The sequence below is a fragment of the Meriones unguiculatus genome, chromosome 11, assembly GCF_030254825.1.
Source record: "Meriones unguiculatus strain TT.TT164.6M chromosome 11, Bangor_MerUng_6.1, whole genome shotgun sequence".
NCBI lineage: Eukaryota > Metazoa > Chordata > Mammalia > Rodentia > Muridae > Meriones > Meriones unguiculatus.
This window is the reverse complement of record NC_083359.1, coordinates 110,284,810-110,310,682: the sequence shown is the minus strand read 5'-3', so window position 1 is coordinate 110,310,682 and position 25,873 is coordinate 110,284,810. Positions and strand designations below refer to the sequence as shown.

Here is a 25,873-nt window from a genome sequence, read left to right as displayed (position 1 = left end):
GTGGGCTCCGGCGCGAGATGCCCTCCAGAACTTTCCTTCTCAGCTGACTCTGCTCGTCCCCATCTGGGGGTTCCGGACACCAGGGCCGCACTCTGTCCCCAGCTCAACCACCTGGTTCTCACAGCTCCCTGAGGCTTATCTCCTCCTCACAGTGAGGAGTCCACCCTAGAGCTGGTTACAACAGATTTTCTGGCCCACCCAGGCCTGCTGACTTGAGTGTGATTTAACAAGATGTTCAGGAGATGCTTCCTGGTCCACTGGAGCCGAGGTGCATGGACGGCTTGGGCCGCACCCTGCCTGCTCTCCCAGATTACCTCAGTGGCACTCTGCTCCCTCAAAGCTTGGCTCCTGGCATAATTACTGCAATTATCTTGTTGGACTCATTCCAGGTTTCACTTGCTCCCTTTTGCCCCCTTAATTTAAGTATTCGCATTTTACTCTAATGCATCTATTATAACCAGAGCCCTTCCGGAGCCTTCCCAAGGCCAAGTGACACAGTTTGGTCAGGATGCCCCAGGCCCTTGAACACAGCTCCCCCAGAGCAGTTTCCAGCCCTAGCACTGTTTGCAGGTGAGGAGCTCCATGCTCGGAGGTGCTAAACAGTGGGTGAGCCGGAGGGGGGGCAGCATGACCCGGGGATGTCCGCTTGTTGAGCCACCTGGACATTGTGATCAAACAGGACAGTTGTACTGAGAGGGGTAGAGGCTGGCAGGGCACAGGCCTGTGCTGGCCTGAGGTTTCCCACAGTTGCCCGTGGCCCTGCCAGCTGCTTCATTGTGGTGGAGCCCCAGGCCCAGCAGGGAGGAAAAGGAGAAATCGAGGAAGAAAAGCAGTGGTCCAGGTCTCTGTGTGCCACAAGAGCCCCTGGGTGACGCTGGGGCCAGCCGCTTCCTCTGGGGAATCCACCCTGGGTTTCCAGGTCACACTGGCCTCTCCTGGTCCATCCCGCAGCCCCTTCCCTCCGCTCCACAAACACTGAGGCAGCTGTGACCCGGTGAGGGGAGGATGCTGCAGGCCTGGTGTCCTGGCGTCTGGCCTGGGCTTTGAGGGAGGGGAACTCCCATCGGAGACCGTGCTGAGGGGGCAGGCACACTGATTCTAGACCCGTCCTCGCAGGGTCCTGCTTTAAGGCTCTACCCCGCCAGAACCTGCCCACCACCAGGCCCAGTCACACCGCCCTGGCCCATCTTCCTCAGCCACAGTTGTCTTGGGTTGGGGGTTGTCTTGGGTTGGGGGTTGTCTTGGGTTGTTGTTGCTTGTTTATTTATTTATTTAGACATTGGGTCTCATGTAGCCCAGGCTGGCTCCACACTGGCTCTGTGGCTGCGGAGAACCTTAAGTTGTAATTATCTTGCCTCGGCCTCCACAGTGCTAGAACGGCGAGGGTGGGCACTCAATCAAGTTCTGGAACAAAGTCACACCTGTGATAACCTGCTACCGGGCTGATATGATCAGAATGGTGGGGATTGTGGAGTTGGAATGCTGCAGGTCCAGATCAGAAGGCTCCTGGGCCACTTTAGCCGGCTAAACAGCCACGTGTTGCTCGCCCCTGCGTGGGGCCTGTGTGAACAGCTGTAGCTCCCTCCAGCCCAGCACTGAGACAGACCCTCAGAGGCCGGGAGAGACAGACCCTCAGAGGCCCGGAGGGCTGCAGCAGAGCTTCCCTGTCGTGACCTGCGGTGACCCGCCCACCTGACCTTCCGGCCTCTTAGAAACGGATGTTCATCCGTGCCTTTCTGTACTCTGGGCCATAAAACCCCCATGAAATTGTGACCACGCTGGCACACGGCATTAGGGGTAACCGGGGTCTGTTCCCGGGCCACGGTCACCGATATGTGGCTGCAGGATAACACATGGGAGGGAGCGGTGTCAGCTTCAGCAGCCCTGCGGGACGCGGGGGAGCAGGGCCGAAGCCGAGGGTGACCTGGGCGGCGCGGCTCACCCCGGACCTGCGAGCCTCAGTTTCCCTGGGAGGCAGAAAGTAGCCGGGGCGGGTGCCGAGCCGGGCCGCATCCCGGCTGCCGGGGCTCGCGGCGCCTGGGCGCCACCGCGCGGCCGCCCGCTGCCTCGCCGCGAGGGGCCGGTCCTCGGGAGCTCCCTCTGTGAATTTGTGTTGTTAGGAAGCCAAATGGGCAAGGGGGCATGCGGGGATGGAAGAGCCCCCGGACTGACTCACACACAGCCCCTCGACCCGCTGCCCCCCAGGCCGCCCTCAGAGGCCCCCAAGCTCTGCTCTGCCTGCGCACGGGGAGAAGGGGTGGCATTAGGAATATCAGAGCAGGGCGAGCCACAGTCCCTGTCTCGCTACCTCTGCTCTCCGGCCCATGCCAGGTGAGAGCAAGGGGTATTCAGCCCAGAGGAACTCAAGCTCCTGGGAGAGGCAGCAGGCCTAAGTGGAAACAGGGTGCCCGGCCAGACCCGAGACCTGGCATTGCGCTGCACAGGCCGGTGAAGGGGCACAGCAGGTCACAGGTGCTCCTCTGCCTGGCTGAGGCACTCTCCCGCACACAGGCTCAGAGCGCGAACATTTCCACTGAAAACTGGCCCTGCAGGGCGAAGACAAGCGGTAAAACCCATGCTGGCAAGTCCCCAGTGTTTCTAAGAACACTGACAGCCAGTGACACAGTACTCAGGCGCTGTGGAGATAGCAGCCGCCTTCTTGAGAGTCCAGCATGCTGCCTCTAGCTGAGCCCTGCAGATGGCGCTGCTGCAGGAGCTAGCATGTCCTCTGCGAGCAATGAGGGGGAGCTACTACAGCCTGGCAGCTGAGCGGAGCTCCCTGAGCATTGGAGCCACTTTTCTTCCCTCCTGGTCAGAGGCCCATGAACACCAACGCCCTAACTGTAGGAAACTGAAAGTTCTACATCACGGGGAAACAGGAGGTAAACGCCCTGCAGAACAGACACCATGGGGTCAGCGTTAGCTCAGAAGGCTCTTGCTGTGCTCAGGCGCTGAGCTCAGCCAGAACCACATATTAGACGCAGTAAATGTGCTCATAATCTCTGCGAGGTGGAGGCAAGGGGGATCTGGGACTTGGGAGGCAGCAAGCCTGAGAGGGAGGGAGGCCAGGGAGAGCCTTGTCAAAACCCAGAGAACAGTGGACCTCTGGGTGCCCTCTAGGTTCTACATGCCTGCACACACATGAACACACACTCTTGAGCAGACACACACAGGCAAAAAAAAAACCACAAGAATTTCCACAAAAGTTACACTGTATTGAAAATTTTATAAATAAGATGACTTGTTACTCATAAGCAATTGTATCCAATTAAATTTTCTAAAGTTCAAGAACATTTAAAATCTTTTTATATACACAGGATTTTATTCTGTACTGCTCTGCCAATATCATTATAGACCAAAGGAGAAAGAAAAAGTAGGAAAACCACCACAGTTTGTAGCTTTCAGCAGGATTTCTCGTGCAGCAGCCGTCGGCCCCTTCACAGCAGACAAGAAGCTCGCTACATTTAAACCTTCCAAGCTGCCACCGAAAGACACAGCTGCATGAGGCCCCAGGGGCTGCAGCAGTAAGGACCCCCGGGTTCTGCTTCTGCTAGTGCCAACAGTAGAGGATTTAACAGTGTTAGGAAGTCAAAGTTGCCAAGTCGCATGCCCAAGTGAGTCAACACAGCTCCAGAAAGTCAAGGACAGAATTTTAAAATGCAGGGAGTCAGGAGACAAATGGCATTAAAAGGCTACTGACCATGCTAGCCAACAGAACTCATCAAGGCAAACGAGCCCCTTTCTGAGGAGGTCTTGAAACTGCAGACAAACAGCAACCTTCCGGCCCTAACACAGGTGAGGGCAGCATCGCCCCAGAAACGCACACTGTTCTCTTCTGAAGCTGCCTCAAGAACTGGGGACAGACGGCACAGGAGGCCTGTTTGTTTTCCAGTAGCCTTAAACAGACCACCTTTCTGAAGCTAGTTCTCCAACATTAAATGTGTTTAGGAATCACACGTGTGATCTGAAATACGAAGACTACCTGGCATTTCAGACCGCTCAGCTCATGCTTGAGGGCACAGACATGACCTAACTAATCTCACTGGTGTCCCAGAAGTCAGATGCTGACAGAGGGTCACAGACCTGCAGTGCAGTGACTGCTTAAGGCCATACACAAACTGGGAGAGCGAGCAGGGGCTGAGGGACAACTCTAAAGACATTTGCCTCCTCATCAGCCAGCCTCGTCCTTGCATTTCTTCTCAATTTCTGCGCTGTGCTCACAAAAGGCTGCTCTGCAGTCCCTGGTGGTGTCCCGGCAGGAGTTCCTTAAGCAAAAGCCCCCCCCCCCCCCCCGCATCTGGTTGAACTAGCACTGCGGGCATCTTGGGACTGGATGCTGGTGACGGCTTCTCATCAGCCAGTGGCGGGGCGAGCCCAGAAACAAAGCTCTCACCGCGCCTCTGTACGGCCCTGTTAAAGTGAGGTCACACCGGTGAGGCCGCACCGGAAACTGCTTTCTGGACAGGGACAGCAGGTGAGGGGCATGTTCGTGTAGGCCTGCTGCTGAAAGTCCACACACAGCCCAGTGTCCTGCTCAGAGAAGCAGACACAGACTGCGGCAGCCGAGTCCCAGTGTCCAGTCCTTGCCCAGCTCCACTCCCGCAGGCCTAGCGCATGCCCAGGATCTGCCTGCTCTTCAGCTGGTAGTTCTTTTCAATATCTGACAGGGCCTGGGCCCGCAGCTGGGCAGCATGGAGCCTCTTCTTCAGGTCCTTGCACTTGGACTTGGCAAGCTGGCTCTCGGAGCGCTGGCTCTCGGAGCTCTCGCTTCGTGTGGCATTCTCTTTGCTTTCCCCATGGAAATGCACCTTTTTCTTCATCACTGAGGATGGAAGATCAGGTTCTTAGAAAGAAAAAGAAAAGGGTCTGAGTTAGCAGAGAGTACTGACCTGTGAGCTGACACCCGAGTGCTCTTCCCTGGACAACGGTCAAGGGTGTGGGGTGGCAGGAATCCACCAGGCCTTTTCTTTTAAATGTTTAGCTTTATTATTTTTAAATTGTGTGTATACACGTGCACATGCGTGCACACTCCCCCCCCCCCCACCCACCCACGGTATCCCTGTGTGGATCTATATGTGTGAATTCAAGTCCAGAAGAGAGCACTGGACCCCTGCAGCTGAGTTACAGGTGGTGTGAGCCAGCTGAGGTGGGTGCTGGGAATTGAACTCAGGTCCGTACGAGAACACGCTCTTAACCACCAGTCATCTCCGCTCCAGTTTTTATTTCTATTTCTGTTGTTACTGTTTCTTTGATCTGTGATCTCACTGTGCAGCCTCAGCTGTCCTTGACCTCCTGATGCTCCTGCCTCAGCCTCCTTCATAGCCAGGTTTATAGGACACACAGCTATGAGTTGATACCATGCCCCAAAGTACAAACCAAGGAACAGATGCTTCGAGTTCCTAACAACCAGCTCTTTATTCAGAGCAGGGGGTTGTGGGAAATCAGAATTTACTCCCTGTCCCTGTGACAGGACCCATCACCTCCCAGAGAGGGCAGAGGCCCTTAGAACGCCTACCTGCTCGAACAGCGCGGGAGCAAAGCGTGTCAAAGCCACCCTGAGCGGCGGCTGAGTGAGCGATGAGCTGCAGCGGAGGAGAGCTGCCTCCCTTACACGCTGGTGACCACGCTTACTGCTGGCGCACTGAGGCTGGAGGTCCACAACCTTCTTAGTGTCCCGATGTGTGCGTTTAAAGGACACACACTTAACCACCTACTGAGTTTACATGGTGGGCCACCGCGGGCAAACAAAGGCTCTAGTGACAGGCCAGGAACTGGCCTGTGTGGTAATTGTGGGGGGAGGGGGAGCCTCCGAGGTCAAGTGTGAGTTAGGTCGGAGGAAGGTGAGAGGCCCCCAGAGGAAGAGGCAGGAGGCTGGCTTCCTCCTCCATCACTGCTGTGCTGCACAGCCCATGACACGGCAGCCGCCCTCAGCACCACTGAGGCACAGCCGTCTCCTGCACTACAAACGCTGCACTTCCCCGCCCCGCACCTTTCTAACACCCGGCCCTGCCGCGAGGTGTTTAGAAGGGAGGGCTGCGGCCAAGAGCAGGACTGCTTCGCTAACGAAAGAGACACTGTAATGTTACAGCCCACTGCGCAGAAGGGCACCTCCCTCTCTCCAATGTCCTGGCCTGGCTGGCACCTGCTCCCTTCCGCTCTGCAGCTCGCTGCGGCTCTGACACAGCGGCGCAACGCTCAGGACTCAAGTCTGAGCTGCAGTGAGCTCTGGGCTGCTTTACACATGTGGCTCACACAAGCGTCCTTCCACAGCACCTTGCCTGGCTGCTCCTAACCTCTGCTCAAAAACAGCCTGAGATGTTAGCACACCCTTAGCGAGCCACGCCCAACAGCATCTTCCATTACTCTGCGACTAAAGCACACACGTGTTTTCTCGTCTACCGGCATAATCATGATTTAACTCTTTTCTGAGCAGCAGCCTGTAATTATGTCAGGTATGGTGGTACATACTTTTGTTTTCTCTTTTTTACGAGACAGGGCTTCTCTGTGTTAACAGAGCCCTGGCTGCCCTGGACTCCCTTTATAGACCAGGCTGGCCTCAAACTCAAGAGATCCACCTGCCTCTGCCTCCCGGGTGCTGGGATTAAGGAGGTAATTGTGGGGGGAGAGGGAGCCTCCGAGGTCAAGTGTAAGGAGGTCTACAGCCCCTTTCCCTCCCAACCTCTCCAAACCCAGGTCAGAGAAAAAAGGTTGGAAGGGAGGTATAGGCTTCTAGGAAGCCCCAAACAGAGTAGCACATGAAAACCTACAAAGGAGCCATCTCTCCAGTCAGCCCCACCCCTTTCATTTGGACTGGCTTGAATTCACTACATAGAAATGCTCTCTGCACACAGGCTGGTCTCAAACTCACAGCAATTCTCCTGTCTCAGTCTTTCAAGTGCTGGGATCAAACATTTATAGCCCCATACCTGTTAAGCCACACTTTCTATTGTGACTGAGACGTGGCAGTTTTAAAAGAACATCATTTTCTGCTTGAAAATGTAGAAAAATAGTTTTCGTGACATAACCAAAGAATGTAATACCTTAGAAAAACTTGAAATATATAATCATGAAAACATTTCCCTTTCAAAAATTAAATATCTGAGCACAAAGCATGCCATTTGATAAGGTGGGTGGGGCTTAAGCTATGACCTGTCTCAGGTCCTCACCCAGAACATCAGCCACCGCCCAGCAGAATCTCATTTCCACCACGTACGTGACCTCGGTAGAGTCTCCTTGAGATCTGTAAAATCAAAGCCCTACAAACCTAGGGGCCATACTGGCGTGCAAGCTTCCACGTGAGGCATAGGGTGTGAGGAGCTGATGGATATACCTGGGCCAGCTGCCAGACACAGGAACCGCTGCTCCTTCAGCAAGCTGTAGTTCTTCAGCAGGCTCTCGGCTCTGGCCAGCTTGTCCTCTGCCAGCCTCTCTCGAAGGCAAAGCTCACGTTCCTTCTCTTTAAAAAGGGATGGGAAAAAGAAAAGCAATGACTAAGGAGCTTTGGCTGTGAAACCAGTCGCTTACATCCGGCAACCTCACTTTTTCTCTCATCACTCCCCTTGCAGGCTGAGTTCAGGAAAGGCTCCTGTAATGCTGCAACTCTTTCATGCAGTTCTGCATGTTGTTGTGACCATAAACCATAAAATTAGTTTGGTTACTTCATAACTGCAATTTTCTAATGAATCATTAATGGAAATATCTGATACACAGGATATATTTTCATTGTTACAAATTGAACATAATTAAAGAATAGTGATTAATCACAAAACAGTATGTAATTACACACTGTGAATTCACTAATTGCAAATAAATGAAATTTTGATTGAAGCATGGTGTGGTATGGATAACAGTCTTAACAGTAAACTGAATGGCTACATTTTACCATAGTATGTGTAAAAGCCAAGGTCAATGCGAACACTGAGACGGCTTCTTTCTCACCAGATGAGAAACTCTCAGGGCAGTCTTTGCAAGGCCACCGAAGACCACCTGCAAGTCTACGTCCGTGTGCAGACTTGAAAACCAACACGCTAGCAACCCTTTCAGAGAGACCTGGAAATGGAGAAAGGCCCAGCACAGCCTCCGGCAGAACCGCCTGATCCAGAATTCTGACCTGGCAGCACTGTCAGGAGGTTCAGCAAAGCCCTCTGTGCTCTCAGGAACACACTCAGCTCTGATGCAAGTGTCTCACAAGTGTGCACAGGGGGCAGCAGGTAGACCTGGAGAATTGGATGAAATCTGTTGTCTGCAACCATGTTTCACAGAAACCATCATCCTAATCCTTTTGCCTGGGTCAATATCATGTTCCTCAAAGTCGAAAGAGAAGGTAGGCAACATGCAAATTTTCTTTTCATCCAATTTTGCTGTTGTTGTTACCAAAGCTGAAGTTTCATTTGGAATGATCAGACTTTTTCAGGCAAATCGAGGCATGTTATATTTGGTCCCTGCAGTGCTAATTTAACTCATCCAAGATGGCAAACGTGTCAGCAAGTCACTGAGAAGTGCTTAAGAGCTGCAGTCTTGCTTTCTGATTAAGATCACTCTGAGTTCATCATGAAACTCAGAACCTCATTTGAAAACTTTTCCTCTTGACAACCATCTTCAGCACGAAATAGCAGAGCTCGCCTTTCCAGAATTGACAGGTGCTGTGATGCTTTTCATTTCCTCTTATAACTCTTGTGGCAGGGTCCTCATTGCTAATGCTTGCTCCTGGATGATCCGGCGAGTTCTGACGGCTTTCGCTGACTCAGCCCCAAACACTAACTCCAGGTGGGCATCCCATCGTACCTGGAGCATTGTCTGTACAGACACCACCAACCTTTGCTTTTTCAGAAATGAGTCAACTGCGTCAAATAGATGGTATTTGTTAGTTGTGGTTTCAAGGTTTGCAAAAAAGAAACTCATCTTTCCAGTCACCATGTGAATATACTTCATGTAACCAGAAACAGTTAGCAGCGACTGTAGATCCGTCAGGCCGACACTAAATATTAGATTTCATTTCCTGGATTAGCTGATCAAAGCCCTCAGCAGACAGGCATCACTTGCGCAGTGTCACTAGATAAGGAGCTTGCACCTGCATAACAAAGCTGTCCACTGGCGACACTGAATCCTCAGCAACGTGTGAGCTGTCACAGCGTCAGTGGTTCTGAGTGTCACCAAACATGACGCTTCAATAGCTGCCACGTTTTGTTTGATACTTGCAGCCACCGTTAAGTCTGGCTTGCTTGCTTCTTCTTTTTGTGGATTCTTTGTGACTTTCACATTATGCACCCTAATCCCACAACACCCGCCCTCCCACACTGCAACCTCCTGGCCAAAACAAAACAAAACATCTCTCCAGGGAGGCTGCAGCGTGTCACTGTGCCGCACAGTGCAGCCTTTGCCCAAACAGCTACGTCACTTGCAAATGTTCAGCGCAGGGAGTCATTGGTCTGGTTCCAGGCCTCTGGCTTCTGGTCCACTGTCAACGCTGCATCCTCACTGGCATGCCTCCTGTAACCCCTGTTGTTGCCCTACAGCTTTGGTCCTGCAGGACCAGCCCCTTCATGTGCTCCAGCAGTTCAGAGATGGGGTAGATGTTGGGGTGGGCCAGCTCAAAGCCCTGGCTCTGGGCCTGGGTGGTAGCTGACTTGTTCTGACAGCCAGCTCTCCTTCACCAGCAGCACCAGGGCCAGCTGCTAGCACTGCCCCAATGAGAGGTGGGGCCAGCTCTGTGACGCACTAGGATATCGACTGCCCCAGGAGGCAGCCCACACCGCAGACATACACTCAGCTTGTGGAGGTAGCGTGGGCCGTGGACGTCAACACAGGCCCTGCTATCTCAGGGCCACGGACCCAGAATGGGCCAGGACCGCACCGTGGCCCCGGGCAGTTTTCACCACCCTCTCCTCTCCTCGTAATTCCCTGTTCTGTTTCTCCCCCTCCCCCACCTCTCCCCACACTCCAGCTCACTGTAGTGGCACTGGCAGGTGTGTCTCTGGCAGGCTGTCAGGTCTGGCCTTCTTGAGTCCATCAGCTTTGTTTCTAAAACAGTTGGTGTCCTTGCCAGCAACGCTTGGATGCGTGCTATCAAAATGGTTTTAGTTGTTTGGCTTTGTGCTTTCGGCTGCTAGAACTTCACCCCAAATAACAGCTGCGCTTTCTCCTCCTGCTGTAGTCACTGAGGGGAGACCGCAGAGAGTCCTCACTACGTTTTCTCAACATTCCACCTCACATGACCGCTGTCACGGTGGTTTTCAATGAAAATAAAATTACTAAAGATACATGCAGCCGGTTGTTGTGGCACATGCCGGTAACCCCTGCACTCGGGGAGGCAGAGGCAGGTTGATCTCTGTGAGTTCAAGGCCAGCCTGGTCTACAGAGAGAGTCAGGACAGCCAAGACTACACAGAGAAACCCTGTCTTGATAAAACAAAAACAAACAAAAAACTCAACTCCCTCCTCCTGAAACCGCCCCCCCCCCAAAAAAAACAAAATAAAATTTGATAGATGGAATAGTTCAGTCAATACAGTTCATTACCGTTTCCTACAGCTGACATGGGGTGACTCTACCTGACACTCCTGGCAGCAGGGGTCATGGGGACTGAAGAGGACATCTCTAAACAGACAGGACTCCTCGTGAAGGGAGGGGAACACCAACCACCCACAACACTTCAGCCCAAAAGGTAGAGCAGAGATTGAGGGAATGTCCAACCAAGGCTAGCTCAACGGAGACCCACCCCACAGCAAAGAGCCAACCTTGACACTGTTAATAATACAACCTTTACACTGTTAATAATACTCTGCTGTGCGCGCAGACAGGCGCCTAGCACGGCTGTCCTAAGAGGCTCCGCCCATATGTGAATCAAAACAGATGCTGAGACTCACAGCCAAACATTGGGCAGAGCGCAGGGAGCCTTGTGGAAGAGTGAAGGCAAGGACAGAAGGGCCTGGAGGTGCCAGGAGCTCCACAAGACCACAGAGCCAACTAACCAGGGCTTAGAGGGGCTTGCAGAGACTGAAGCACCAACCAAGGACCATGCAGGACTGGACCTGGGCTCCTACACAGATGTAGCCAATGGACAGCTCGGGCTTCATGTGGGTGCCCTAGTAAAGGGAATGGGGCTGACTCTGAAGTGGACTCTGTGGCCTGCTTTTTGACCACTTCCCTCTGGTGGGGCTGCCTCACCAGGCCACAGGGGAAGAGGATGAGGTCAATTCTGATGCCACTTGATTACCTGGTGTGGCTTGGTAGAGGGGGCTCCCCTTTTCTAAGGAACAAGAGATGGGGGAGGGGAAGAGGGGGACCAGGAGGAGAGGAGAGAAGGGCCTACAGCTGAGATATAAAGTGAATTATTAATTTAAAAAGCTCCCTATGATTTGCCACTCTGATTTCTTCCATCCCTGTCACTGTCGCCGGGGTCCGTGTTCACACCAGCTGATTATAAAGCCTGACCAGCCTCCAGACTCAGGTCCCATGGCACAGATATCTTTTTACAGTGGTTGATTTCACATTTACCCAGTAGTTATAACTCTGGATCATGCAGGATCACCTCCAATACTGCTGCTTCCAACACAGCAGGTGTTCTCTTTACACAACTATTCCCATAAATACATGATGGCGCCCACACTGTCACACATTCCGTTCTAAGTACGTGATGGGGCTGGCATAATCATGTCATCATGCCTGGTGGCATGGTACATGGGCCTATCTGTTTGTGGGCAGACTCGCCTGGAGACAGAAGAATTGAGTCTGAGTTCCTAAGACCATGGGAAATATGTGTTCTTTGATGGTCTTAGGTGACCCCCATAAAAAGGTTGTTTGACCCCCAAAGGGGTCATGACCCACAGGTCTGCCAGGCTTGGTGAGACAGGCCTGTAACCAAGCTACACAGAAGGCCAACAATGGAAGGTCAGCCTGGGCAACTCAGACAGACCCCGTCCCACAAGAGAAGGCTGGGATGTGTGGGTACAGCGTCTTGTGCAATGTGCACAATTGCCCTTGTTCACTCACGTGCTGACTCCTCTACCCACTACGTGGTTTCAATAACAATGTGAGGCTTATTCTAAGCATCACCTGTCTCAAGTTTGCACTCTGTATTGCCAATAAAACAACCAGCCAACGCTGTGCAATGGAGAGAATGGGTGGGACATCCTGGTCTGGAGGGGAAGAAAAAGAAGCGAGTGGGAGGAGGAGAGCAGCGATCAGCAGGCCAGGACTTGTAACCAGGAGGGGAGACGAACCAGACCTAAGATATGACTAAAAGCAAGTATAATGTGGGAAGTCTGAATGGGAGGAAGCTATGCAGGCTTGGAGGTTTAGGATGGAGTAATCATTGCCCAGCATTGTGCTCTAGGTTAACTAAATACATCATAGTCTCTGTGTGGTGATTTGGGTATACGGCTGGTTTAGGAATAACTGCTGTTTAAAAAATAAATCAATAATAAATATTAATAATCATCAACAGATAGAGCTCACTGGTATTTGCAAAGCTCTAGGTTCAATCACCAGTACTCACCAATAAAAAGAAACATGGGTCTCACGGGGCCTGAACACACCAGCTCCCCTGCTCAGACCCTGGCCACCTCCCACTGCAGCTGGGGGTTCCCTCTGCCCCGGGCACTCACGCTCTAGGCTGTCCTCCCGAGCTCTGAGGGCGCGCTCTCGATCCTGCAGCTGCTTTTCCTTCAGCCTGAGCTCACTCAACACCGGGCTGGAGTCCTGCAGCTTCCAGGGCCGGCCTCTCCTCTCCACACTTCTCCTCTGCTCTTCTGCAACCAAGTCTGCTATCAGCGGGCTCTCCAGGATCTCCTCCACTGAAGGTCGGTGGTAATCCTGGAGAAACAGTGTGGCGGGCAGGTCAAGCATCTTAAGTCAGGAGGGTAAATGAGACAAGAGTCAGCTCCTGCTTCTAGAAATACGTGGTTAAACTTCTGGAAAGACAAGCTGACTGTCACAAGGTCCCAGCTCTGCAAGAGGATGCAGGTTTTAGCTACCCCTTCCCCATTCTCATTCCTTCTAAGGAGCTGGCTCCGGCGGGCTGGAGTCCACACACCTGCACACACACTGGGCGCCCTGGGGACGTGGACCTAGTTGCCTAAACCCCATTAAGGACACCCTCACTGACCATCAACCTAATCACGCCCCCATATCCTCCCCAACCCCACAGCACCCCACTTGCACTCTTCCCTCGTCTACACCAGGAATCCCTTTCTCAGGTACCCCAACTCTGTTCCCTTCCCTTCCCCCGGGCTCTAACCCCTTGGGGTGAAGAATAGGAAGGCCCCATTTCTGACAGGCTTTCTATCAACCCTTCCACGAGCTAAACATCAGTCAGTGCGGCAGGTGATGGAGAACAGCAAGTGAGGCACACAGGTGTTAAGCTGCTTCCACCCCGCCAACAGAGCATTTACCCGTCAGTGCAGACGAGGCACGCCGCAGCTCCCCAAGAGCCGGAAGTGCACAAGGGCCTTGCAGCCCTTACCTTCAGGCTGAGCATCCGAGTGATGAGGTCATTCAACCCATCGGAGTAGCGGTACGGGATCCGCCTGAATCTCCCTTCTCTGATTTTCCCAGCTAACTCTGTCTGGTTGAAGGCTGTAAAGGGAGGCCTGGGATTTAAGAAAGAAAAAAGAGGAAAGAGAGAGAATGGAGGTAAGAGGGGGCAAGAGGGAAGTTTTAAATGTTAACTGAACTAAAAAACACGGATAAACCAGCGGCTGGGCTTCGCCTGGAACTCTGTCCTCATCTGGGACGCTCTTCTGTGGTCGCAGTCCTGTGACCTCAGCCTGTCAGCAGTGTCACAGTCCTATGACCCTGGCCTACACTTAGGGTTCCGCAGCGCCCTGGCTCCCGCCTCACAGGTCCGAAAGGACGCTCACACTGTCTCCATGTGATGGCGAGTCTGCCCTCCGTTCCTGGAGCACAGCTCAGGAGTAGAGGGAAGTGTCAGGGCTTGAGGCCTTCCCTATCCTCCCGAGCCCGACCTTCCCCAGCCCTGCGCTGTCAGCCCGTCTGTAACCTCTGCCTGGAGCCAAGTGTCAGTTTCACTGGAAACGCCGATCCTTGAACAAGCAGGATGGACCCATGGCCCAGGCTCCGTGTGTAGGCGCTGGCGTGCTTTGTTTTCAACTTGTCTCTAACTCAGTTTTAACAGGGCAATAGTGTCGGCCTGAACGCTACACACTCACTTAGTGCGCACAGTTTGTAGAGAGGGCTCTCGACACTCACTTAGTGCGCACAGTTCGTAGAGCAGGGCTCTCGACACTCACTTAGTGCGCACAGCTCGTAGAGCAGGGCTCTCGACACTCACGTTAGTGCGCACAGCTCGTAGAGAGGGCTCTCGACACTCAGTGCGCACAGCTCGTAGAGCAGGGCTCTCGACACTCACTTAGTGCGCACAGCTCGTAGAGCAGGGCTCTCGACACTCAGGTTAGTGCACAGTTCGTAGAGCAGGGCTCTCGACACTCAGGTTAGTACACAGCTCGTAGAGAGGGCTCTCGACACTCACATTAGTGCACACAGCTCGTACAGCAGGCAGCCCAGCGACCAGATGTCCGACTTCTCGTTGTAGCTCAAGCGGCTCATTTGCTCCTGCAGGGAAGAAAGTGCCAGGACTGAGAGCTCGCTGTCACACTTTCTACCTGAGGCTGGCACGCAGCTCAGCTGGCAGAGTTCTTGCTGAGCACGCACAGCCCTGGGCTGGATCCAAGCACAAAATAAACCTGTAGCCGGGCATGGCGGCACACGCCTGTACTCTCAGCCTTCAGGAGGCAGGAGGATCGTTGTGAGTTCGAGGCCAGCCTGGTCTACAGTGAGTCTGGGACAGCCAGGGCTACACAGAGAAACCCTGTATCAAAAAACAACAAAAAAAAAGTTAAATTTTTTCATTTGTAGCAAAAATTTTCAAAATTTCATATCAGAAGACTAATGTAGCTTAGACTACGGTAGAAGATGGCATCTTCTGCTTTGTCCTCACGTTTGTAACAGGAAGAACAATGCTCTTGTCCGGGCAACTTTATCACACACAATTCATTCACTCTTCTCACGTCCACAAATGTTTGTTCTGTGCTCAACAGGGACAGTTCAGAAGTGAGCGCGAGAGAGACCATCTCTCTGATGTTCAGCAGGAATCAACACCACTTCACTGTTTTGTTGGGGACACGGGTCTCAGACTCCCGAGCTCAGGCGCCTGCGGCCTCCACCTAGCTCAGACTACAAACAGCTGCAGTCACCTGCTGAAGGCTCCATCCTAAAGATCAGACACACCTGTAATCCAGCACCTGAGAGGGGGAGGCCAGGGGGTCAGGTGTTCAAGTCACCCTCCATTAAACAGCAGGTTCATGGCCAGCCTGGGCTACCTAAGACACTGTCTCAAATAAACAGGAGCTGGAGAGATGGCTCAGTGGTTAAAAATACTGGCTGCTCTTCCAGAGGACACAGGTTCAATTCCCTGCACCCACACAGCACCTCACAACCGTCTGTAACTCCAGTTACAGAGGGACTATGACACCCTCACACTGACATACACAGGCAAAACACCAATGCACATAAAATAAAAACAAACAAGAAAAGAAATCAAAGCAGGGGCTGGAGAGCCGGTTTAGTGGCTGAGGGGCCAGCCGTTACAACCTCCTGTAACTCCAGGGGAAGCCAGGGCCCCTTCTGGCCTCCAAGAGCAACACACGCATTTTCTAAATCAAATGAGTTATGGAGTTAAGTAAAACACGCATCTAACTCACATCTCAGCAGACACATGTATAAAAACCTGTGTGTGTATGTGTGTGTGTATGTGTGTGTGTGTGTGTGTGTGTGTGTGCGCGCGCGCATTACACACTCAGCCCACTGTTATAAACCACAGCAGTAACTAATACTCCTCACTTCCCTTCCCCAGCTGACGCCTCAGGGAAACTCAATTCCAGTCACAAGGGCAGGTGGGAAAAGGAGGCCCAAAGGGGCCGTGCAGGTGTGAACTTCTGGGTGATTTCCCTTTGTAATCAAGTTTTCTGTGTGGAACACGACACCATGGGAAAGCCACCCTGCTCTGAAAATAGAGCCACCAGCTCTATTAGTGTAATTATATATCTAAAGACTCTGGGCATCTGTGTACCAACGAAGCTCCTGCTTGTTACACACTCACACAGCTGCCCATTATAGACTCAAGGTTGGTTGATGTTTCCTTTATGTACTTGTTTGTTTTGCTCTTGTTTTTGGAGACAGGGTCTCACCACATAGACCAGGCTGGGATTAAACCCATGCCCTGACCTTGACATCTAATGCCAGATAAAAACTGTCATGCCCTTGCCCCAATAACTTTTCTACAACCCAATTATCAGAGATGAGGAATAAGCCATACAAGGATGTGCACAGAGGGTGCCTAGGGATGGGGAGACATTGAGGAAACTCTGTGAATGCAGGCAGAGCTGCAGCAAGAGCACAACATGCACAAAAATTAACACTGTAAGAACAGGAGGCCTGCGCCTCACCGAACAAGCTTACCGCGACAGTGAATACCGTCAACCGACAGCATCTAAAACCACCCAGACACAAATCCCCACGTCTGTCATCAAGTGTAGACTTAGCCGGGAAGAGCCTCACTGCTAAGTGAGAGCAGCACTCCTCCCAGGCTTGGGTCCTAAGCAGCACACGCAGCAGCAAGGCCGCTGAGTGCGTGCATCCTCCTCTGCTTTCTGCACATATGTGACTGACCAGCTGCCTCCAGGTCCTGCACTTTCACCTAGGGCTCAGGAATCTCAATTAAAACAAAAAACAAAAAACTCCCGGGGGGGGAAGGGGGGATCTGGGTTAAAGTGCTCAGGGCGGTCCCTGGGAAGAACTGCTGCCTTAAACAGTTTCAGCTCCGTGACCCTGAAGCTGGCACCGTGCTCATTTCAGAGCGACACAGAAGCAGGGCGTGGCAGCTGGTGTACGCCTTTAATCCAGCAGAGGCAGAGCTCTGTGAGCTCCAGGCCAGCCAGAACTACGCAGGGAAACCCTGGGAGGTGGGGCACTGCAGATGGCTCGGTGGCCAAGAGCACGGCTGCTCTTGCCGAGTCCCACACGGCAAAGCTCACACCCAACCACAACTCCAGCTCCAAAGACTCCAGTGCTGTCCTCTGACCCCATAGGCATGAGGCACACACGTGCTACGCTCAGACACATGCAGACAAAACACACATACACTTAAATAAGTCTTTCACTTTTCGCTTTTTAAAGCTCTGGTTGAATACAGAGAAACTGAATGGCTAGGAGGTCCTTTTGAAGAAAGCACATCTACAACTAGAGAGAGGTGCAGACAGAGGTCAGAGTTGTCAAGCTCCTAGTGCTCTTCCAGAGGACCCAAGGTCAATGCCCAGCATCCATCTCAGGTAGCTCACAATTGCTTGCAACTCCAGCGTGAGTGTGTGGGATGGCTAAGTCCAAGGCCTCTTCCAGCCTCCACCATCACACTAGCACACACGCACAGCACACACTCACAAGACACACACATTACAAATAGATGAACAATAAAACTTTTAAATACATATTATGTATAAAAGAATTTGGGTTGTAGCTCAGTGGTATAGTACTTTCCTCAAATGCCTGAGGGCCTAGGCTCAATCCCCAAAACTAAGGGGAAAAAGCAAAAAATAAAAACGGTAAAACTGTACTGTGAATTCTGAGCTAGTGGATCTATCAGCAACCCAGGCCTCGGTTTCCTTGCATCTGAATGATTTGCCTAAGATATTAAAAAGTTAAATTCTGGGCCAGTCATGGTGGCGCACACTTTTTGTTCCAGCACTTGGGAGACAGAGGCAGGAGGATCTCTGTGAGTCCAGCCTGGTCTACAAAGCAAGCCCAGGACAGCCAGGGCTGTTATACAAAGAAACCCTGTTTTGCACAAGGCAAACAACAGAAGCTATGTCCTGAGATACTCACAGGAGACATGTAATAGGGGGTGCCGACAAACGTCTTTGCGAAGCTCGTGTCGTGGTTTAGTATTCTAGCCAGCCCAAAGTCCCCGAGCTTGACGTTGTTCTTGCCGTCCAGGAAGACGTTGGCTGGCTTCAGGTCCCGATGGAGCACCGTGTGGCCACCATCGCTCCTTCTGTGACACTCTTTCAGGGCCAGAGTCAGCTGCGTCATCACTCGAAGGACAAACTCCTCCTCTAAGTATTGCCTGGAGCAAAAGCAAGCACACAGTTTATGATCCTGAATCCAGGACAACTCACTTACTCTTTCAAAGTGTACAAACCTGGAAGCAAGTTCTCATTAGATATAAAATGTGGATATTGATTGGCTAAGTAAGGGCTTGCCAACACAGTGTGCAGTCACCAGACAAATACAAGAACATCCGACCTTATTACGTCCCTGTTCCCAACAGACTGTGCTAACAACAAAACCAGACTCATACAGCTTACGGGGAGCTACCGCTGACCTGTCCTTGGTCCCCTTTGTAATGATGCTAGCCAGGTCCCCTCCTTCACAGTATTCCATCACGATGTATAGGGTCGTGTTGGTTCGGTCGATAATCCGATCATAGTAACGGACAATGTTGGGGTGTTTCAGCTCCCGAAGCAGGTTCACTTCAGACACAAGCATCTGCTTCTCCACCTCCGTCATGGAGCCATAGTCAAGCTCTTTCCACACCAGTATCTGGAAGACAGCATGTCCACGTGTGAGCGTTTATTATCGGCGGAAAGGAAAAACACTGCCTCGGGTCCGACATACATCCTGCGACTCAGGGTCAACTACGGTGGTTCATTCTGTCAAGCTGACAGGATCTGACGTCTCCCAGGAGACAAGTCAGGGAGGGTCGACTCAAGCGGCGTAGGCCCACCCTAAGGGTGGGAGGCACCGCTCCCTGGGCGTGAGCCCTGGGCAGGTCAGCGGAGCGCACCGGAGACCGAGCGACCACAGTCCCGCCGCGCCGGCCGCCCTGGGGCCCGGCCTTGGCTCCGCGACTCCGCGGGGCCCTGGCGGGGTTCAGGCCCTCGCCGCCGGCCAGCCTCACCTTGCCGTCGCTCTTCCTCCGGATCTTCTGGCAGCGGCCGTAGGAGCCGGTGCCGATGCCGTGCAGCACCTCGTAGTCCTCCACCCGGGACGGCATGGCGAGCGGACGCCGCCGGACCCCCGCCCCGCTCTGCCGCAGCTCGGCCCCGCGGCTCGGCCCCGCAGCCCGGCCCCGCAGCTCGGCCCCGCAGCTCGGCCCCGCTCTGCCGCAGCCGACCGCCCGAGCGCCGACGCACCGAGCGCCGCTCAACCGCCGCGGGCCGAGGCCTCGCCGTCTATTGGTCCACAGCGAAGGCGCATCTGCGCCCCGATTGGCCAAGGAAACACCGCGCCGCTGAGCATCTCGGGAAAGGCTGTGTCGCTAGGCGACCGCGTCGGCGTGGCGGCGGGCGCCCGGCTGAGGCGCGGAGCACGCGCCGCGCAGCGAACCCGCGCCCGCTGGGGATCGCCAAGCCCGTTGGGCCTCCGTAACGCCACCCCCCGCCCTCGTCGCCAAGGTAACGGCGCTCGCTGACCTCCAGCCCTCGGCGCTCGCCTTGTGACCTTTGCACTTTGACCCTCCGCACACAGCTCCTGAAGCTGAGCCTGTGTGAGTTGAGGACTCTGGGGGACGCGCTGAGCACTTTCTTCTTCTCCTTACAAAGCTCGAGCGCAAGAATCCCTGTTCCAGCCGGGCCTGGTGGCTCACGCAGGCCGATCTCTGTGAGTTCGAGGCCAGCCTGCTCTACATAGTAAGTTCAAGAACAGCCAGACCTATGTGGAGGGCCCCTGTCTTACCCCTCACCCGCGAAAAAGACATACCCTCAGAGAGAGGGGAATGAGCCCGGCAGAGTTCCTGTTCTTCCCATGAAGAGACGGAACTTGGCTCAGATCACTTGCTAGGCTCAACGGAGAACTGATGAAAACATTTTTTAATTTTTATTTTTCATTATTTGTTTATTTAGGTTTTTCTGTGATCCACCTGCCTCTGCCTCCCAGAGTGCTGGGATTACAGGCCTGTGCCGCCGCGCCCGGCTAAAACATTTTAAGAAATGGATATTCATGGTAATAACGTGGAGTTGACTTGTCAGTTCTGGGCACAGCTACCATAGCCTGTGTGTCTGTACAGTAAAGCAAGAGCCTTGTTCAGCTCATCAGCTTAGGGTCAGCTTTTACTTCTAAGACGTGTGCCAGAAAGTATGTCAGGAAAGAGTGTTCCTGCCTGGCCTGTTGGTGCTCCCCTCACTCAGCCAGCGACTGGGCCCAGCCAGCTGCTGAGGCAGCCACGCCCTGGAAGGGGCTAAGGCTGGGCTCCTGCGGGCCAGCCGAGGACGGCTGATAATCCGGAGCGTAAGCAGGTCACTGTCCTGAAATAGCTGAGCAGGCGAGGCCGGAGAGAGCCCGCTGCCCCGCTAATGAGGACCCAAGCCTCCTTGCGGTAAAAATAAAGAGCGCGCCTCGTGCCCTGATTTAGTGGCGGCTGATTGGCAGCGCCGGCGGGAGAGCGCTTAAACTAACACTCAAGGACACGGGCTCGCCTCACAGAAGCAGGGTGAACTCAGACCTGAAGTTACGTAAGGAGAAAAGCCTGAGGTCTTTACGCGGTGTGTGCTGTTTGTGTTCCCTGTGCGGTATGTGCTGTCCCCGGTGTGCGTGGGTGTGTACATGTGCGTGTTGTGTGTCGTGTTTATGTGTGGTGTTTGTAACGTGTGTCCTGTGTGTCGTGTGTACATGCATGTGATGTGTACGCCGGTTGTGGTGTGTGTGTGCGGTGTGAACAAGTGTACATGTGTGTAATGTGTGTGCACGTGTGTGCGGTGTGTGCTTGTGAAGGGCGGTGTGTGCACATGTGTGGTGTGCACTGTCGGGGCCGCAGTGACACAGTCAGAGAAGGTGGTGCAGGTCAGCCTGGCGCCCTCCGCGTGGAGCGGCGCCCCTCCGGGTGGAGCCTCACCTCGGCTCCCTCGCAGGCGCCCCGCATTCCGCCCCGGCGTGGGGACACGGAGCCCCCCGCAGCCCCCGGCTCCCGCCCCGGTCGGCTTCCGACGTTGCCCCAGCTCTCTCCTCTCTCCCGCGCTTGGCTAGGCGGCGCCTGCCTCTGCTCCCTGGGACCGGGACACGCCGGGCTGTCCTCGGTGCACTGACACGGAGCGGCCACTGGAGGGCGGCACACCGCTGCGGAGCGAGCACACACGAGGCCGCCCTGGAGCCTGTCTGGGTGGGTCTGGTCTTGGGGCAGGTTTAACTCTGGGCTTATGGCCAGGCCCTAACGTTATCAGTAACAATCAGAAGCTTAAGGGGGAAAAAGATGGTTGAGCCAGGAGTGGTGGTGCCAGGGCTTGAGGGTTAAAAGCAGGCGCTTAACCGCCTTTGCTGGAGCGCGGCTCCTCTCCATCAAAGAGGCCCCTCTTCACAGCAAATGCAGCGCGTCGCAGGAAAGCCCCAATTGTCACAGTGCAAAGATCAGCGTGCCACGTGGCTCGGGAAGGTGAGGGCCGGAGCACTAAGGTGCCGGGCTGAGAGTCGGCCTCTCCTAGGACGAGGAAGAAGAGTCCACCCCGAAGCCCGAGTGTGTTCACACGGAAGGGGAAGTTTTCTCCGCCCTCTAAACAAAGTGCTACCGGCCGGGAGAGAGTTAGCCTCGCCGGGAAATGAGCCCCTGGCCGGCTGTCCAGGGCAGGGTGGTCAGCCTTGGAACCGTACACACAAACAACAAAACAGACCCCGCAGGCTGAATTTACATGCTTTTGTGCTTGCACATCCATATGTGTGCAACAAAAATCAAAGGGGTCGACCGATTAACTTGGGAGGGGCAAAGGGTAACTGTAAAGCCCAGTGCGCGTTCAGTAACTTGCAGAAGGGGACGCTGGCAGGGAAGCCGGCAGTGGCAGGTGCCTGCAGGTGCTGTGGGCAGGACAGAATGCCGACTGGGCAGAGTGACAGGCAGCTGTAAGAACACGAAGAGGAGAACCTGGCTGGGGGCCCTTTGTGCGGTTAGGGCCCCACAGTGCTTTAAACAGGGACAGTTTCAGCTTTGCACGCCAGAATGCAAATCAAGGAAAATGTTTTTGTTTAACACAGAGATCAACAACACACCTGTTTTGTGTGTGTGTGTGTGTGTATAATACTATAGCTTTTTAATATATTTTTAAATTGTGTGTGTGTGCACATGTGTGCCCTTGGAGACTAGAAGAGGGCAGCAGGTCCCCTGGAGCTAGAGTTACAGGCAGCTGTGGCCGCTCACGCTTTGATCCTCTGCGGAGCAGCAAGCACGCTTAAGAACTAAGCACAGCTCGGGCCCTGTTTTTAATGTTGGTCAGATCCGTGGATGAGGACAGGGCATCACAGATGGCAGGGGCTACCACGTCTGAGTACTGGGTCTCCCCACCCCGGATTCACATGCTGACCCCAGCCCCTGGGTGAAGGCGCAGAGGCCTGTGGGAGAGCTGGGCTCGGCCCTGTGGCTGGGTGGTCTAGAGCGTGAAGGCCTCCTGCACCCGAGTACACGTTAGCGTCATCCTGGAGGGCAGGTCGTCGCGTGACCCGCCAGCACCAGACGTCTGGGCTCTGCCGCGGTGAAGACCGCACTTCGGATGACCCAGGCCCGGGCGTCCCCTGTAGCAGCCCAGACGTGTGCAGGAATGTGCAGAGGTTTCGGGAGGAGGCCTGTGAGCGCCTGTGAGCAGGGCCTGCAGCGCGGAATCAGGAGCTGTGTGGCCCTGGAGACCGTCTCTGAGCTCTGCAAAAATAAAGGCTTTACGCTGGAGACCTCGAATGACCCTCGAAGCTTTAAATGCTTCGTGCTTCTGTGCTCACGTGGGAATTCTCCACAGCTGCCCTGTGCCCTGCCGCAGGCAGCTATGGAGTCTGGAGAAGCTTCCTCACCTCCATCCTCCTCTTTTTCAGTTTTGTTCAGCTGGTGTGGTGGCACAAACCTTTAATCCCAGCAGAGGTGTTTGGGTCCCTGAAGGTTTGAGGCCAGTCTGGCCTACGTAGTCCCAGAGCAGCCAGAGCTGCGTAGAGATCCTGTTTCAAAAATGAATGAAGAAACAGTGTCTTTGTTGATTTGTTTTATGTGTATAGGTGTTTTGTCCACGTGTGTGTGCTCCACGTGCTTGCTTGGTTCCTTTGGGACTAGAGTTGTGAGCCACCGAGTGGGTGCTGGGAATTGAACCTGGGCAGTCTGAAGAGCAGCCATATCTTCTTGGTTCGTGACTGTTACCACAGTGCTATGGGCCACAGGAGGAAGGACAGGGAGACGGAGCACTGACCGGAAGGGGGGGTGAGATTCAGCTGGGCCGCTTCCTCCTCGCGGTGTGTGGTGGCTCTGCCCAGACAGCCAGCGGACAGACAGCGAGCTCAGTGCTCGGTGAGGCAGGTGGCCCTGGGAAGGAGTCACGGGAACGAGGAGGTCCGGGTGGAGTGGAAGCGTGGAGGTGTGCAGGGCCTGTGGGTGGGTGGACAGTTGGCTGCTTGGGGCCTGCCCTCAGTGAGCCGGGCGTGGCGCAGTGCACAGGGGGCCTCTGCCGAGCCCAGGGGCAGCCGTGAGCAGCGAGCCGACCACGTGTGTGTTCTGGAGAGGAGTGTGCCTCTTGGTGATAGAACCCAGCAGCTGCAGAGAGACGTGACGCCAGATACGGGAAGGGACAGCCCTGGCAGAGCCTGGGTCGGATGTGACGTGTGAGCAGCTGTGTGGTGGGTACGTGAGCAAGACGAGCGCTGGCTTAGGTGAGTGAACAGGTCGTGCTGGCATGGGAAGAGATGTGGAGAACACGGCTGTGCCTGAGGGCGTGCAGGAAGCTGGCCATGGCATAGTGAGCAGAGGGGGGGAGGGAGCCTCTGGAGGCTGCTGTGACTAGGAGGAAGAAAAGTCAGTGAGGAAAGCCAAAGGGTGTGTGTGTGTGTGTGTGTGTGTGTGTGTGTGTGTGTGTGCGTGTGTGTGTGTGTGTGCGCGCGCGCGCCTGCATGTGTGTGGAGTAATGCATAGCCAGGCTCCCTCAGTGGAGAGGGTCACTGGCATAGGAGGGGCCAGATGTGGAAGCCGGAGCACACCAGATGTGTGGACACACAAACACAACTCTCACTCCGAGAGCACACAGGTCTCCCCCAGAGCTGTTTCAAGAGGGATGGGGCAGCAGCTGGAGGCAGGGATCACAGCAAGGTCAGGTGGTGAGGGGGCTGATGGGATGTGCGGACACCCTGGCTACCTTCCAGGACCTACTTGGCCACCTGTTTGCACTGAGAGAACCAGGCCTGTCCCCTACCCCAAAAATCACTGGTCCCAGGAACTAGGCCCAACCCAAGGAACAGCCTGGAGGTAACCACAGAATGGGAAGTGTCTTATCTCAGGGTGGGGCGTCTGCTGGGCGGCCCCCCCACCTGACATTCCTGAGGTCTATGGATAGCTCCCTCCATGTTAGTCATGCCAACCACTCTGTAACAGGCTTGCCCTTGCTGAATGTCACCCAATTGTGTAACCACTAAGCTGCACTTGCCCAAACTTTGCAGTAACCCTGAGTAAAAACCCCTCTCTCCCTGAGCTCAGGCCTCTACACTCCAGAACTGATGAGTCCGGTGAGGGGGTGGGCTGAGCTCGAGATAAAGACCCTCCTGCGTTTGCCTCGGAATCGGCTCCTTGGCGGTCTTTGGGGTCCTCGAGACTTCTGCCCTCCATAAAAGCAATTTCAGGTTACACGCTTGTCTCTGCCCACTCTGGCTGCGTGCACTGCCATCTCCGCTGATCTGAACAGGGCCAAGTGAGTGGGGAGGCTGGTTAGGGAGCACCGCCTGAATTCTCTCCAACGGGGAACTCTTTCTGACTTCAGTGGGCGGAACCAAAGTTAGGTGTTGCATGGAGAGCGCTTCGGGAGTTGTGCACTCCCTTGCTCCTTCTCCGGGTGGAGCTTTTTGTTTTTATTCCCTGTGGGTGAATGTGTGCATGTGTGGTGTTCTCATCAGGTCTCTGGAACACGAGTGTTGGATGGTTGTGAGCCAGCGTGTGGGTGCTGCTAACCCAGGTCCCCTAGAAGCACTCTTAGCCACTGGGGTGGAGAGGGTGGCACTTGGTGCCGCCTCACCCTGGGCTCTGGAGCTGTTGTGTCAGCCTCAGCTCTGGCCTCGACCAGAAGAGCGAGGCCAGGCAGGGTCTCTTTCCCACCGAGGAGCAGGTGTCAGTGCGTCCACAGTGCCACTCTCTCCTCTCCTCCAGCCTACTTCCTCTGTCTTTCCAGCCCACCCCTCAGCTGCTTGGGTGGGCCCGAGGCTCTGAGGCTCTGGAGGGGCACCTGGGAGGAAGGAGACTTCTCCAGCGGCCTGAAGACCCTGTCCTTCCCTTTGCTATCCCCGGGACTCAGTACTGGCCTCAGACAGCAGAGGAAGCACATCCTTTTGTCTCTTTTCCAGGAAAGGTCTAGAAAGTCCTTGGAGAGGATCTGCCTCGAAGCCTCCAGTGAATTGTGAATTTGGGCTCAAGCCTCCATTTCTTTGATGGTTCATGGGTTAAGAGAGCATGGCTAGATCTCTCTCTTAAAAATCACAGCTCAAACCCAAAGCACAAAGAAGCCAGAATGGAGCACACAGAGTACCTGGGGAAGGGGCTATCTGGGGCATGAACCGCTCAAGTCCACCCTTTTCATGGGGCCTGGGCTGGCTTTGAACTCACAAGCTGCCTTCCTGTTCCTCCTGCTCCAGCCTTCCAGGTTTGGGATTACAGACATGTAACAGCACAGCAGCTAGAATCATGTTTTTAAAGGCTGGAGAGATTGCTCAGTGTTGCAGAATATTTGATCTCATTGTGAACCCCGAGATTGTGAGCTGTAAAACCCTGTTTCTTGATTGATGTGGCTGAGCCCTAACACACACCTTTAATCCAAGAGCTTTCTGCACACAGGATTTAGTAAAGTTAGCCCTAGGTCAAGAGGTGGAGGGA

At 54.2% G+C, this 25,873-nt stretch overlaps 1 protein-coding gene across 1 annotated transcript; it reads right to left on the bottom strand.

Moving 5' to 3' along the window:
• Positions 1-3,206: 3,206 nt before the first annotated feature.
• On the bottom strand, positions 3,207-19,146 carry Nek2 (NIMA related kinase 2). Its single transcript, XM_021658475.2, has 8 exons — positions 18,968-19,146; positions 18,392-18,609; positions 17,893-18,133; positions 14,486-14,568; positions 13,460-13,586; positions 12,603-12,810; positions 7,331-7,456; positions 3,207-4,843 (listed from the first exon to the last, which is right to left on the bottom strand). Exons 1-8 carry the CDS (start codon positions 19,061-19,063, stop codon positions 4,608-4,610), a joined length of 1,335 nt encoding a protein of 444 aa, XP_021514150.1. The 5' UTR covers positions 19,064-19,146; the 3' UTR covers positions 3,207-4,607.
• Between the last annotated feature and the right edge of the window lie 6,727 nt (positions 19,147-25,873).

Bases quoted from the DNA above. Each gene is read 5' to 3' on its own strand.
- Nek2 (XM_021658475.2), bottom strand. From the start codon at position 19,063: ATGCCGTCCCGGGTGGAGGACTACGAGGTGCTGCACGGCATCGGCACC. The intron at 18,610-18,967 runs GTGAGGCTGGCC...GCTGTCTTCCAG, and splicing joins GGAGGAAGAGCGACGGCAAG to ATACTGGTGTGGAAAGAGCT. The intron at 14,569-17,892 runs GTGAGTATCTCA...TCTTCCCTGCAG, and splicing joins CCCCCTATTACATGTCTCCT to GAGCAAATGAGCCGCTTGAG.